Raw genomic sequence first — 12,057 nt, 5'->3', positions numbered from 1 at the left:
GAATAGAAGTCAGATTTGATAGCAAGAAAGTGAGCAAAAGATAAGTGGGAATTTGGTACTGAGAAGAAGGCAAGAAATAGGATTACTGTTAGAGGTATAATGTCAAGGAAGGGTATGTGTGTATTCCAAACCTGATGTGTTTGCCAGAAAAAGAGGAGACAGTTGCACTTGTACATGTCAGGGTCAGTGTCATTACCTCTTCACACCACCTTTTTGAGACACTCAGGCCAGCAGCTTTTCTTTACGCCTGGGTTTGGAAGGACAGGGCCTTCCCAGAGGGTTCTTCCCGAGGCCACATAGGCCCCTGGGTCCATGATGCACATACTCTCTTGTCACTTACTGTTGTTATGTCATCGCAGTATGATAGCTTTCTACTTGGTGGTGTAATTTTTAAAGGAAGTTTGTAACAAAGAGGACCTTGATCAGAAAAGTTGTGCCTTGTGTTGGGCTTGGCCAGAGGACTGGAGTTTGAGCTCTTGCTGTTAACACTTGACGTTGGACAAGTGACTTAACCCTACGCGTGTCGTTCCTCACTGGGATGTGATGATCCACCAGTGCTGGCTGCCTCACAAGGATATGTGAGAGCAGAGTAGGCTGGGGAGTGAGAAAAGAGGTTGTAAATAGTGCGGTTGTATAAAATCATAAGGTTACGTCACTACAGAGTTTCCGTAGGAAAAGCACACACTGTTTATTATTCTGATGTTCACTACTTTTTTTCTAGAGATTTTAGTATTATCAGGCCAAGACCTAACTTTTGACCTGCCCTATAATTCACAGTTATCAGTATTCAGGAGCTTTTGATAACTTTTGATATATTCAGGATATAGAGAGGAAACGTAATTATGGTTTAAAATGATGGGAGACGGGAAAATAAAATACTGGGAAATGGAGCTTCGGCTCTAGCTTTACACTGCATTGATGCTGAAGGGAAGTTAGTCATGTTTCTCAGGAGTAGGAGACATTGTACCATAATGGGGTAGCTAGCTCTTTTCCATCTTTAAATAATAAACTCTTTAACAAGTATACTTAAACTGTAGTCTGAGTGGTTCATTAGCTATAAGAAAGAATATTTAGTTTATTAAAAGAAGTTCCTAAAATTAAACTCGTGGAATACCAGGGTGGAGGGTTGTAGAGTCTTTATTTGGGGGTGTCAGTGGAATGTGGTGGGATTTTAAAGTAGCAAGAGCTGTGTCAGTTTGCTGTGATTCAGACAGATAAAGGAGATAAAGCAATGACCTTTAAAGCTGTTACGTCCTTGAAATGCCTTCCATTAAGCTAACCGCATGCACTGTACTAGGCCATGTTTTAATTTCCAAGTGAAACACTAGCATGTTTGTGTTTTCAGTTTATTAAATTAGTGTCTCTCTCTCTCTCTTTTTTTTTTTTCCCTTTCAGAGAGCATTAGGTAATCAAAAGTCCACAGTAGTTGAATTCAGCAATAAAGATGCCTCTGAAATTAACAGTGAGCAAGATAAAGAAAATTCCTTAATCAAAAGTGAACCAAGAAGAATTAAAATATTTGATGGAGGGCAAGTACAACTTTTCCTTCTTAAATGTACATTTAAACTTACTTTTTAAATGTACATTTGCTTTCATGTGAATGAAGACTTACCAGTGCCGATTTTATATAACCGTTGCAAGGTTTTCTCAGCTTATTAACAGAATCTTCATGGCAAAATACATGTTAGGTATTATGTGAACTAATGCCATTTTGATCAAGAAAATGACAACTATTTAGAAAACACTGTAGGTTCTAGGAGGCAGCTGAGCACTGAGTTTTCAGAGTGAACCCTGGGTTTCACGTTGCTTCATAGTAAGGAGTGAACTGAAAAAATCTGCTCTAAAAGAGACGAATCATTGCCTGTTTGATGTCTTCTGTGAATTCGGTTGTGAGAAAAATTGTAAAAGCCAACTGTAGTTAAAATGAAGCTCAGAAATATTTCAGTACTTGTAGCTGTGATTGAATTTAACAATAAAGGAAACTTTTAGAGCAGTCACTTAGAGGAGCTATTTTAAAATCAAACCTGGTATTGAATAAAGTTGTTTGATAAGAAGTAGCTATTAGAATATTGTGTTGATGTGAAAAGCTGGAATATTCTGTTACTTACATGTGCATAACATTTATATTTATTGAGTGTAAAAATTGTGCCTTGTTTTATTTTTTAGGTTGAATTTCAATCATCAGTATTTTCTCAAAGGCATAGTATCCAGTTGCCCTATTCATTTTCCTTTTCTTTAAATTAGATACAAATCAAATGAAGAGTATGTATATGTCCGAGGCAGGGGAAGAGGAAAGTACATTTGTGAAGAATGCGGAATCCGTTGTAAGAAACCTAGTATGTTAAAGAAACACATACGAACCCATACAGATGTCCGCCCCTACCACTGCACTTACTGTAACTTCTCCTTTAAGACTAAAGGTATGAGATGACATCGCTTCATGGTCCTTTATTATATGCATTGAGTTAGTAGACCTAAGACCCAACTTTACATATTCCTTGACCAAGGATGCAGTAGCTTAAATAGAATAATATAAATTACATCTTGTCAACATCGTAGTCTTATATCTCTTTAGATATTTCTAGACCTCTTGAGAAAAAGTTTTAAATTACACACTTTTAGAATATACGTAATAAATATGACATTTGAAAAGGAGCAACTGCCCTTTTTTCTTTTACTTCCCAAATTAGAGTTGTATAACATGATGACTAACACGTTTTCAAAAATACTTACTTTGGAGCTAAAGAAGAAAAAAGAAATTTTCACGATCACATTGTAGATGCATTTCAGTGCTAAAAGATTAAAGAAAAAATTAAAATAATAACTGCAGTAAAGTTATACTGATTACATTCATGTTTTATTATCTAATTTTACTCATGCATAGCCATTTCTTTTTCTTTCCCATGAAGCTCTTTTACTGAAGTACTGTTGAATATCAGCTTCAAAAAATTTCTAAATTTTGTACTATTTAATGTTTGTGGAACTCAGAACTAGTAATTAAAATTATATTTAGTACCATTTCTGTATTCTTTATATGTTTTTATTTAAATTGTAAGCCTTTATTATAGTTAAGGTAATTTTACTCTCTACAAATTTCCTGTGACATATAATGAATAAATACACTATCATAAAATGTTTGCTTTCTCCATTAGGTTCCTTGTTATGAATCATTATACAAACATTTCTTGCTTGAGACTTTAATTTCATATACCACCCTTTAGAAAGTAAGAATCTCGCAAATACAAAGCAATATAATCATAAAATTATTTGTCTGAAAGGACAAAATCTGTGAAAAATATTTAATCAATATTTTTTAATAGAACTACATTATTTTTATACCTTTTCAGTTAACATTTGCTTTTTTTCTGATTATATTGGTTGTCTTTGCAGTTTTTGTTTTAAAAATTGATCAACTCTTTAGCAAAATTTATTCTATATTTTGGCCAGTATTTATTGGCATTTAAAGAGTATATAGCAACTAAATAGCTTCAAATTAGCTCTCCTTAAATGCCAGTAAAATCTGAAACAAGAATGATGGGGGAAAAAACAAAACTGTTCTTCAGGTAGCCTTGAATATTTCTAAAGTTTCAAGAAATCATAAGTCAGAAGGAACCCTAATTCTGTCATTCTTAGGTTGTGGTATAGAACCTTCTTCTGGAAACGGAGGGTGCATTTCAGGATAATTTTCCTGATCTTGTGTGAAGGCTTTGATAGGATTAAGTGCTTTGATCTTTTAACCCAACTTAATGCTTTTACACTGGTGTTGATCCTATGATTAAGAAAAGTCCGTCTGTTGAATAATTTCCAGTGTGAGACCAGGAGCCAATATTACAAATAAAACATTACCAGTTACAGAATGATGTTACCAAACCACATAAAAGAGGATCCAGGTATAATGTGAAATGGGTGTTTCTCAAAAGAAGGAGGAAAAGGAATCAGGAAATTTTATAAAGTAAGGGCAAAGAAAGGAAGGAAAACTTTGATGTGGAAAACAAATGAAACTACAGAGATTTCTTGGCAAAGAAAAATATTATGAATCATCAAGTGTTAATCCTAATGAAATAACTCAAGCCAACATCATGTAAAATATTAGATAAATGTTTGTTAAATGGTGGACAGGGCATAATGATCTTTGAAGAGTGAGCAGTATATGTTAGCAGTTTTCATGTCTTTCATTTCTCAAATATGCTGGATACCTGAATTTACATTAACTTTTTTGTTTTGTCAGATAATTCATTGGAATTATGTGATAAATATTTATTTGAAGAAAGCTACCCTAGCTAAGCAGACTGGTGAAGAAAATATTAGAAATTCAGTATTTCCCTATTCTCAGCATGGCAGTTCTCTTTTTTATGGTCGCTTCCTTGTAGAAGTCTACCTTTTATGAATATATGTCAAACAGATTCCATAGTACCTTGTAAAGGTAGCTAAATAATAAAAGACTTGTTTTTAGATTAGGCTGTAAATTTTGCCCTACTCTGATTTACTTTGTTGTCCCATTCTTGAATGTGTCTGGTTATTAACAGAAGGTAATAGTGATGTAATGGCATGCTATATAAATAGGAGTATGCAAAGATAGCATGGTACTATCAAAGGAATGATCTGCCCTCCTAGAAATTGATGCTTCTGATGGTAATGCTCGTAAATCTGTACTTCATCATTTGTCCTCTCGGTTTATTTTATGAATGCATTTTCAAAATAATTTTAATTGGTTTGTTTTCACTATTCTGCTTTAAAGGTCAGTCAGCTCCGTCAGTGAGCTTGCATCTCTGCAGGATTTAGTTCCATTTATATCACAGAAAGCTGGACTTTATATATAGCTATAGGAACCCAGAAACAAAATCTTGCATGCTTTCCAGAGGATTTATATTACTGTTTATTAAGTCTGTTGAAAAATTTACCTGTTAAGTTAATGCACAGCCTTGCTAGGGGATATTTGCATTTGAATGTACATACTTTGCATATTGAAATGCAAATTGTTTTATATTAAATTATTTAAGAAGTTGGTTAATAATAAGTAATAGCCCAAGTTATGAGAAAATATGCTTATTAAAAACTCATATTCCGAAATTTGCCGAGTTACCATTATACATTAACTTCTCAGAAAGCAAGTGACCTTCATGGCTGTCTGTTTAGGGAACAAAAGCATTTTGAAAGCACTATTAGTGGACCTTGTGATTTGGTTTATAATATTGTCATCATACTAGAAAGTGTTTTGACTAATAAGTGGAAATTTCAGCTACAATAAGATGGGAAAACTATTTTTCATAACTTCTAATGTGAAAATTTTGAAGATACAGAAAAGTAGATATTTGCATAATGAACACCAGTATGCCCATCACGTTTTAATAATTGTTAATAATTTGCCATATTTGCTTCATAGTTTACTTTTAAAGTGTATTTAAGGTAAATGTGAGACATGGCCAAGTCATTTAAGCCGGGCGTTACCTGTAGAATCACAGAGGTCAAGGTTTGCTGGATCTTAGACATTTCCTGGTCCGGGCCCTCTCTTACACTGGAACCCCTTGAGCGCTAAGCTCTGGGATGCTGTGCGTACTAACTAGTGCAAGAATTGGCCTAAACGGGTGTGACCAGTCCCACGGGCTTCGTGCAATTTTAGTGAAGGTGAGGCTCTATAAATAGTGCAATTTTGCAGGTCTTTCAGCTACTGCAGACTCAAATCTGGACCAATGATTCGAACATTTTTTGCTCTGCTGAAGGTTTATTCTGAAATACTAATTTGCCCTGCTCGCCAAACTCAGCATTTAGATTTTATTTTCGAAAGAGACGATTTTCCCTTCTTGGCAATTTTGTGTGTGTGGCATTATCTACTCAAGCTGCTTGGTATCCTCGAGAGAATTTGAGCTCTCCCCCTGCATTAGTGATCACTTGGGGCCAGCACGCCCAATGGTTCCCAGTTAATCTGGTGATACTTCCAGAGGTGTACACCAGCTGCCAGAGGAAACACACCTCTAGGGATACTATTATGAGACTGTAGTCAGTATGGTGAAGTAAAATTAATGTAGGAAATTCTTTCTCTTGTTCCAAACACACAGAACTACTATTTATAGTACAACAACCAACTGTAGTTTTAAATAGATAGCCAAGCTTGAAATTTAGAAAGAAAGACTCCCAGCCACCAAAACTAAGGAAACTCCAAACTAGCATGGTGAACAGATATTAAAAAAAAAAAGTCCATAGGGACATCAAGCCAGATATACGCCCACAGGCCTGGGATTTAATGCTGCCAGATATATGCCCACGGGCCTGGGGTCTAATGCTGGTCCTGGAATGGCATCTGAGACCTCTGAAATAAGCATGGCTCTCCTGTCCAGTGACTTTGGACCATGTGGGGGAAAAGCTACCTGCTAAAAAGCAAAACCCTATACCTGTGCCATGCCAAAAATACCTCACAAACTGATCCGGGATTAGTGTAATGAAACTGTTAAGGTCCCAGGCAGAAGCAATTGGAAGGCTGACCCATAGCGATGTGTCTACAACCCAGGGTACGTAAGACTCCACGGAAACCAATCTTGCTGAAGATAAGTTTACAATAAAAACTAAAAAATGTGCAAGGAAATAAAGTACTATGAGGGAAAGCCAGCGCACACAACTGGTGGAGAATTCAGAAACCACAGATCATAGTGCAATCTGAAAGGGACTTTAAGTGTATATAAAATGTTCTAAGGAATAAATAGGGACTAGAGAATAGTAACCATAGGCAAAAGTAGACATTATCAAAGTTGAGGAGGCAGATTTGAAAGAGAGAGAGATTATTACCAATAACAAGGTTATTACAGCCTATAGACACCAGTATTATTTTTTGAGCAAATTTTAGTCATTGGAATTGTATAACCACAATCTGTACTTTCACTTGAAATAGGAATGGAATTTGCCAGTGTTGACAAATGCAATAGCAAAATAATACTATGTAAGCTTAGTAAACATTCTTTTCCCTTAAGGAAATCTGACAAAACACATGAAGTCCAAGACACATAGCAAGAAATGTGTGGATTTAGGCGTCTCAGTAGGTTTAATAGATGAACAAGATACAGAAGAATCAGGTAAGGCTTTATTCCATATTTTTCATAAATGCTATTTACAATGTACTCTTTTTTTTCTTTGCATCCATACTCTTCTTTCCATTCCCACTGATACTGCTCAGTTCCTCCTTTCATTACCTCTTATTTATACTATGTGATAGACTCCTAATCAGTTTTCTCACCTTCCCTTTGTCTTCCTTCCTTTGCATCTATCCCCACTGATGTTAAGTTAATCTTCCTGAAGCATGTGTCTGATCATACTATTCCTCTGCTCCAGGTCTTCCATTGGTTTCCATTTGCCTACCAAATAGAATATGAGCTACTTGACCTCAAGTAATTCCTCAGAATCCTTTATAATCTGATGCCTGCCTACTTCTTCACCTTTATCCCTCATCTCTCTCTCTCTTTCACCTGCCCTAATGCTTGAATCTCCTGCTTACATGACACTGATCCGGCTCTCTGCCTGTAAAGCCCTCACCCTCAATCCCCACACAAACGTGGCTCCCTGTCTGCATTGGTCAAAATCTTATTTTCCTTCAAGATCTAGCTCAAATCCACTGCCGTCATGAAGCCTTCTCTGATTTTCCCTTCCCACACCACTTGCGGGAAGCAATTTTTCCCTTTTCTCAACGCCTGTAATATTTTAGAGTTCACTCTCTGAGAGTATTGAATCCCTTTCTGCCATAACTTTTTTTTATTATTTACATGCTTCCTCCCTTACCTCTTCGCTGATTCTCAAGCGTGTCATGAGTAAGACTGATGCCTGAGTGATACTCGCTGTGCCCGCAGCCTCAGCGCAGTGCCCTGCTCATGGCAGCTGGTCTGGAAATATTTGGGGAATAAAACATTTGTTTGCTTCCCCAAATTGTTTATTATTTTGAAAAAAGGTTAACTGGTTGTTTTCTTAGTGATGTTAACTCAGCAAGTAGAAGTATTTATCTCTAACCAATTTTGAGGGGAAATTAAGCTGTTCATCTGTTCTGACTAGTCAGACAATAGAATTATTTTTTTGTAAGACTTTTTGTTTTAACCCAAGAATTTATCAACAAGAGATAAGTTTTTAAAAAAAAAGTTGTCCTATTGCTTTTTTGAAAAACACCCTAAATTAAACATTTACCTGCTTGCTATGTTTTAGTTAGTATGTACTAGTTTGATGTAGAAAAAATTTCCAAAGAGAAAATGGTGAGGACATCTTTGAAAATGCAGGTTAAAAAAAAGCAAATGCTTTTCATTCCACCGGACAACCAGTAACACACTAAATGAATCAGCCTGAATTTGTTTCTAAATATGCAAGAGAAGTGACTCACATCTTAAGTGCTACAGTTGATATGATTTCGTATTTTAAGCACAAGGAGAGGATTGCCTTTAACTTGAATTTTGGGAAATAAGTGGATGTATTATCAGTAGAAGGAAAATATAATCATAACAAACTTAGGACAATAAGGAGGTTTTTAGTGCTTTATAGACACTTTGATGCTCTGATACATATTGGGGATGGCAGTATCAGGATTTAAAAGTATCAAATTAACATATGTGTAACTTTTTGTCCTAGGAACATACGTATTAAAAACTGATTTTTGAATGGCTAGGAATTGAATTCTGTGTTGATGTCTTTGTATAAAGACATACATTTAATAAAATTAATTAATTTACTTCTTTTTTTTTTTTTTTTTTTTTTTTTTTTTGCGGTACGCGGGCCTCTCACTGTTGTGGCCTTTCCCGTTGCGGAGCACAGGCTCCGGACGCACAGGCTCAGCGGCCATGGCTCACGGGCCCGAGCCGCTCCGCGGCATGTGGGATCTTCCCAGACAGGGGTACGAACCTGTGTCCCCTGCATTGGCAGGCAGACTCTCAACCACTGCGCCACCAGGGAAGCCCTTAATTTACTTCTAATGTAAATAGTCTGTTTGATTTATTTTCTGCTCTTAGTAGTCATGCAGTAAATTAACTACCATAACTATTTAAGTGAAAAAAAAATCCCTCTTTATTATTTATTTGCTTTATTGCTGTTACGCTGAGCAATTCAGAATTAAAAAGCTAGGAAAAATGAGTAACGCTTTCAGTGAGTATATTTGTTACCCAGAGACTAGAAAAGGCACAAAGTAGAGGCTATAATATGAAATACTAATTTCTGAAAAATGTATAAATGTTAAAAGCATTATTATTATAATATATACTCTTAGGTGTTTTGCTTCTTTAAGAAGATGAGTCTTATCAAAATTAAGTAAAATGTAGAATCTTCTAAACTGTCAAGGGAAGGTAGTGTTTATATCCCAAATTTACATAGGAGAATTAAGTGTAGTTTCCATTAATTATCATGCATCGTTTAGATTGGCCAGCTGACTGATGGACTTACATATCTATCCGTTCATTTTTGTTATTTCTCACCTGATTCCAGAAACACTTGAAGCAGGTCTTAGACTATAACTCAAACTTGATAGCCTAATTCCCAATTCAGATGAGATCCTCTGATTAAACTCTAGGTAGTTGTACCTGTTTTTTCTGTGTTGTTGTTTTTTTTAAATTACTGTACTTATCCGTGGTATACTCAAAGTTTTTTCACGGTTTTAATTGAACAGTAAATTATAGCACATAGGTGGATTTTGCCAAGTGCTGTGTCACACCTCGTAGTTCTTTATAACATGCCAACAAAATATATTCCTCCACTTTTGCTTTATTATAGGCTTGGAATGTAGGTATAAATGTGGCAAACGCTGTTTCAAACAAATGGTCTGGTTTTCCCTTTATTATTGTCTTTTGTGCTTTTAAAAATATTTTGAGATGTTTTTTAAAAATACAGAAAGATTACAGAGAGTTTTATTACATGCACTCATGTATTCACACCAGAGTTGGGGATTATAAATATTTTCTCACATTTGCTTCAAGTCTTTTTCATAAACTGTGTTTTTGAAAAGTGTATTTTCATAAATTTGTATTTTTGGGAAAAAACAAGCTAAGTAAGGCATTACACATTAGGTGCAGTATCCCTAACTCGCCCTTGCCCGTCACACTCCCTCCCAGAGGCAAACACTAACTGCACTTAGGGGTTTTCTCTCAATTCATTTCACATACGTGTGTATATCCACACATAGCGCGTGGTTTTGTTTAAGTTTGTATTCCAGATTTGCAGGACCAGTACCACCTGGTATGCAGATACCTAGGAAATTGATTTTGCCTTATCATTTTAAATTGCTGTCTAGGATAATTTCTGTTTCTGCACATCCTTAACTATACCTGGTGCTACACGCATTTTAGTTTGGGGCCACCTTGATGCATGGTAGTCTGCTGTCTGTACTTACATTTTCTTGACTGCTGTCCTAAGTTTGGATCTTACTATTCTTCGGGAAGAAGGTTCACTCTATTAAACTGATGGTAGTTAAGAGATGGGATCTTGCTTAGCAATTCTTTCGATGTCTATGTTTTTAGAGAGGAAAGCGCAGAAGCCCACAGTGTGATGCTGCGTGTCCGCAGGGTGTACTGTTTTCTAGTCCAACACCAGCCTAGAATATTCTAGGCATTCTTTCTTCACTCTCCTTTACTGGATCCTTCTCATCTCCCCAGCCTCTGAATGCAGTGCCCAGGGCTGCGGTCTCTAATCGCTCATCTCTTCTGTCTGTGCTCCCTCCCCAGGTAGCCTCGTGCAGTCTTCCAACTTTAAATACCATCTATATGCTGATGATTCCAGTATCCGCTCCAGACTTGCATGTCCATCTTTCCACTCACCATCTCCACTTGGATGTCTAATAGGCATCTAGAGTGTGACGTGCCCCAAACTCCTGGTTTCCCCCTTATGTGACTCTGAGAAGCACGCTTCCCTGGAGTCCTTCTCCCATCCTTGCAGCTGCTGGACCAAAAACCTTGAAGTCGTACTTGGTGTCCTTTGGCTCCAATCCACCGGTAAAACCTTTGGCTCTTCCTTCAAAACGTATTCGGCAACCTACCGCTTTGAACCACCTGTTCCTCCCAGCCCTGGTCAGAGCTATCATCACGTCTTCTAAGTTGCTTGCAGTAGCCCCTCACTGGTCTCCGTGGTTCAGCCCCTGCCTCTTTACAGCCTGCTTTCAACACAGCGGCCAAAGTGATTTCTACAAGTTACGTCATTGCTTTGCTTAAAACCCCCCATCGGTTTCCTGTCTCGTTCGGAGCCGTGGTCTGTGTCCCCTGCGAGCACCACGCCTCTGAAACTCAGCTCTACTCCCGCCTCCCCCGCCCCTCAGCTGCAGCCACCCTGATCGCCTGCCTCGGTGGCAAGCACACCGAGCTGGACCCTTTCCAGGGCCTTTTCTCTTTTCCTCCCTTTGGAATGGCCTCCACCAGGTGCTGCAAGACACCCCATCATCTCTCAGTGCTCTTCCGCTCAGATGTCACCTTATCAGTGAGGCCTTCCTGAAGCTCCCTAGAGAAAAGAGCACCTCACCCTCTTACTGCCAGCATTACTCACGCCCCCGACCTGCTTTATTTTTCCGTATAGCACTTACAACCACTTAACAACTTACAGATGAGTGTGTGTATTTATTATCTGTTCCTTTCAACTAGAAAATAGGACATAAGGACGGCGATCTCCCTGTGGTCACTGCTGTATCGCCAGCACTTGCTGGGATTGTGGCTAGCAGCAAACCATCGATAGTAACTAGTTGTAGATTGAATGGATGACCGGAAAAAAATGACCTATAATCTGTCAGGAAATCATTCAATATTGTTGTTTTTAGACTATGATATACTAGTTTTCCATTACATTCCTTCACTACAATTCAGTGGTAGCTGTAATACAATATTTAATGCCTTTACCTATGAATAGTGTTTACATGATTTGGCCGTGGTCGATATAGGAATTTTCAAGGTGATGATGGCCACTCATTTGTTAATTTCTTATTTATTGGTTATTAGATCAGAAGACTAGAAGATATTTTAAGTTATCCTGACGATTCCATTTTTTCATCCTCAGTAATGATCTGTGCAGACTGATAAATATCTGTTCCATTTTTCAGTGGTTCCAGAGAAGAAGAGTTTATTC

General features: G+C 37.3%; 1 protein-coding gene across 9 annotated transcripts in view; it reads left to right on the top strand.

Annotated features, from left to right (window-relative positions):
* Positions 1–12,057, top strand: part of HIVEP1 (HIVEP zinc finger 1) — a 143,474-nt gene that overhangs the window by 113,557 nt on the left and 17,860 nt on the right. For 8 of the 9 annotated variants that reach the window (XM_033434903.2, XM_033434904.2, XM_049715604.1 and 5 more), the window contains 3 exons: positions 1,396–1,529; positions 2,245–2,420; positions 6,963–7,064. In XM_033434903.2, coding sequence (XP_033290794.1) covers positions 1,396–1,529; positions 2,245–2,420; positions 6,963–7,064 — 412 coding nt within the window. The remainder of the gene's footprint in view (positions 1–1,395; positions 1,530–2,244; positions 2,421–6,962; positions 7,065–12,057) is intronic. The other variant, XM_033434906.2, reaches the window with a different exon arrangement.

Source organism: Orcinus orca, chromosome 10 (genome assembly GCF_937001465.1).
Source record: "Orcinus orca chromosome 10, mOrcOrc1.1, whole genome shotgun sequence".
NCBI classification, from domain to species: domain Eukaryota; kingdom Metazoa; phylum Chordata; class Mammalia; order Artiodactyla; family Delphinidae; genus Orcinus; species Orcinus orca.
The sequence above is the reverse complement of the archived record's forward strand: the minus strand, read 5'-3'. Positions and strand labels throughout refer to the sequence as shown.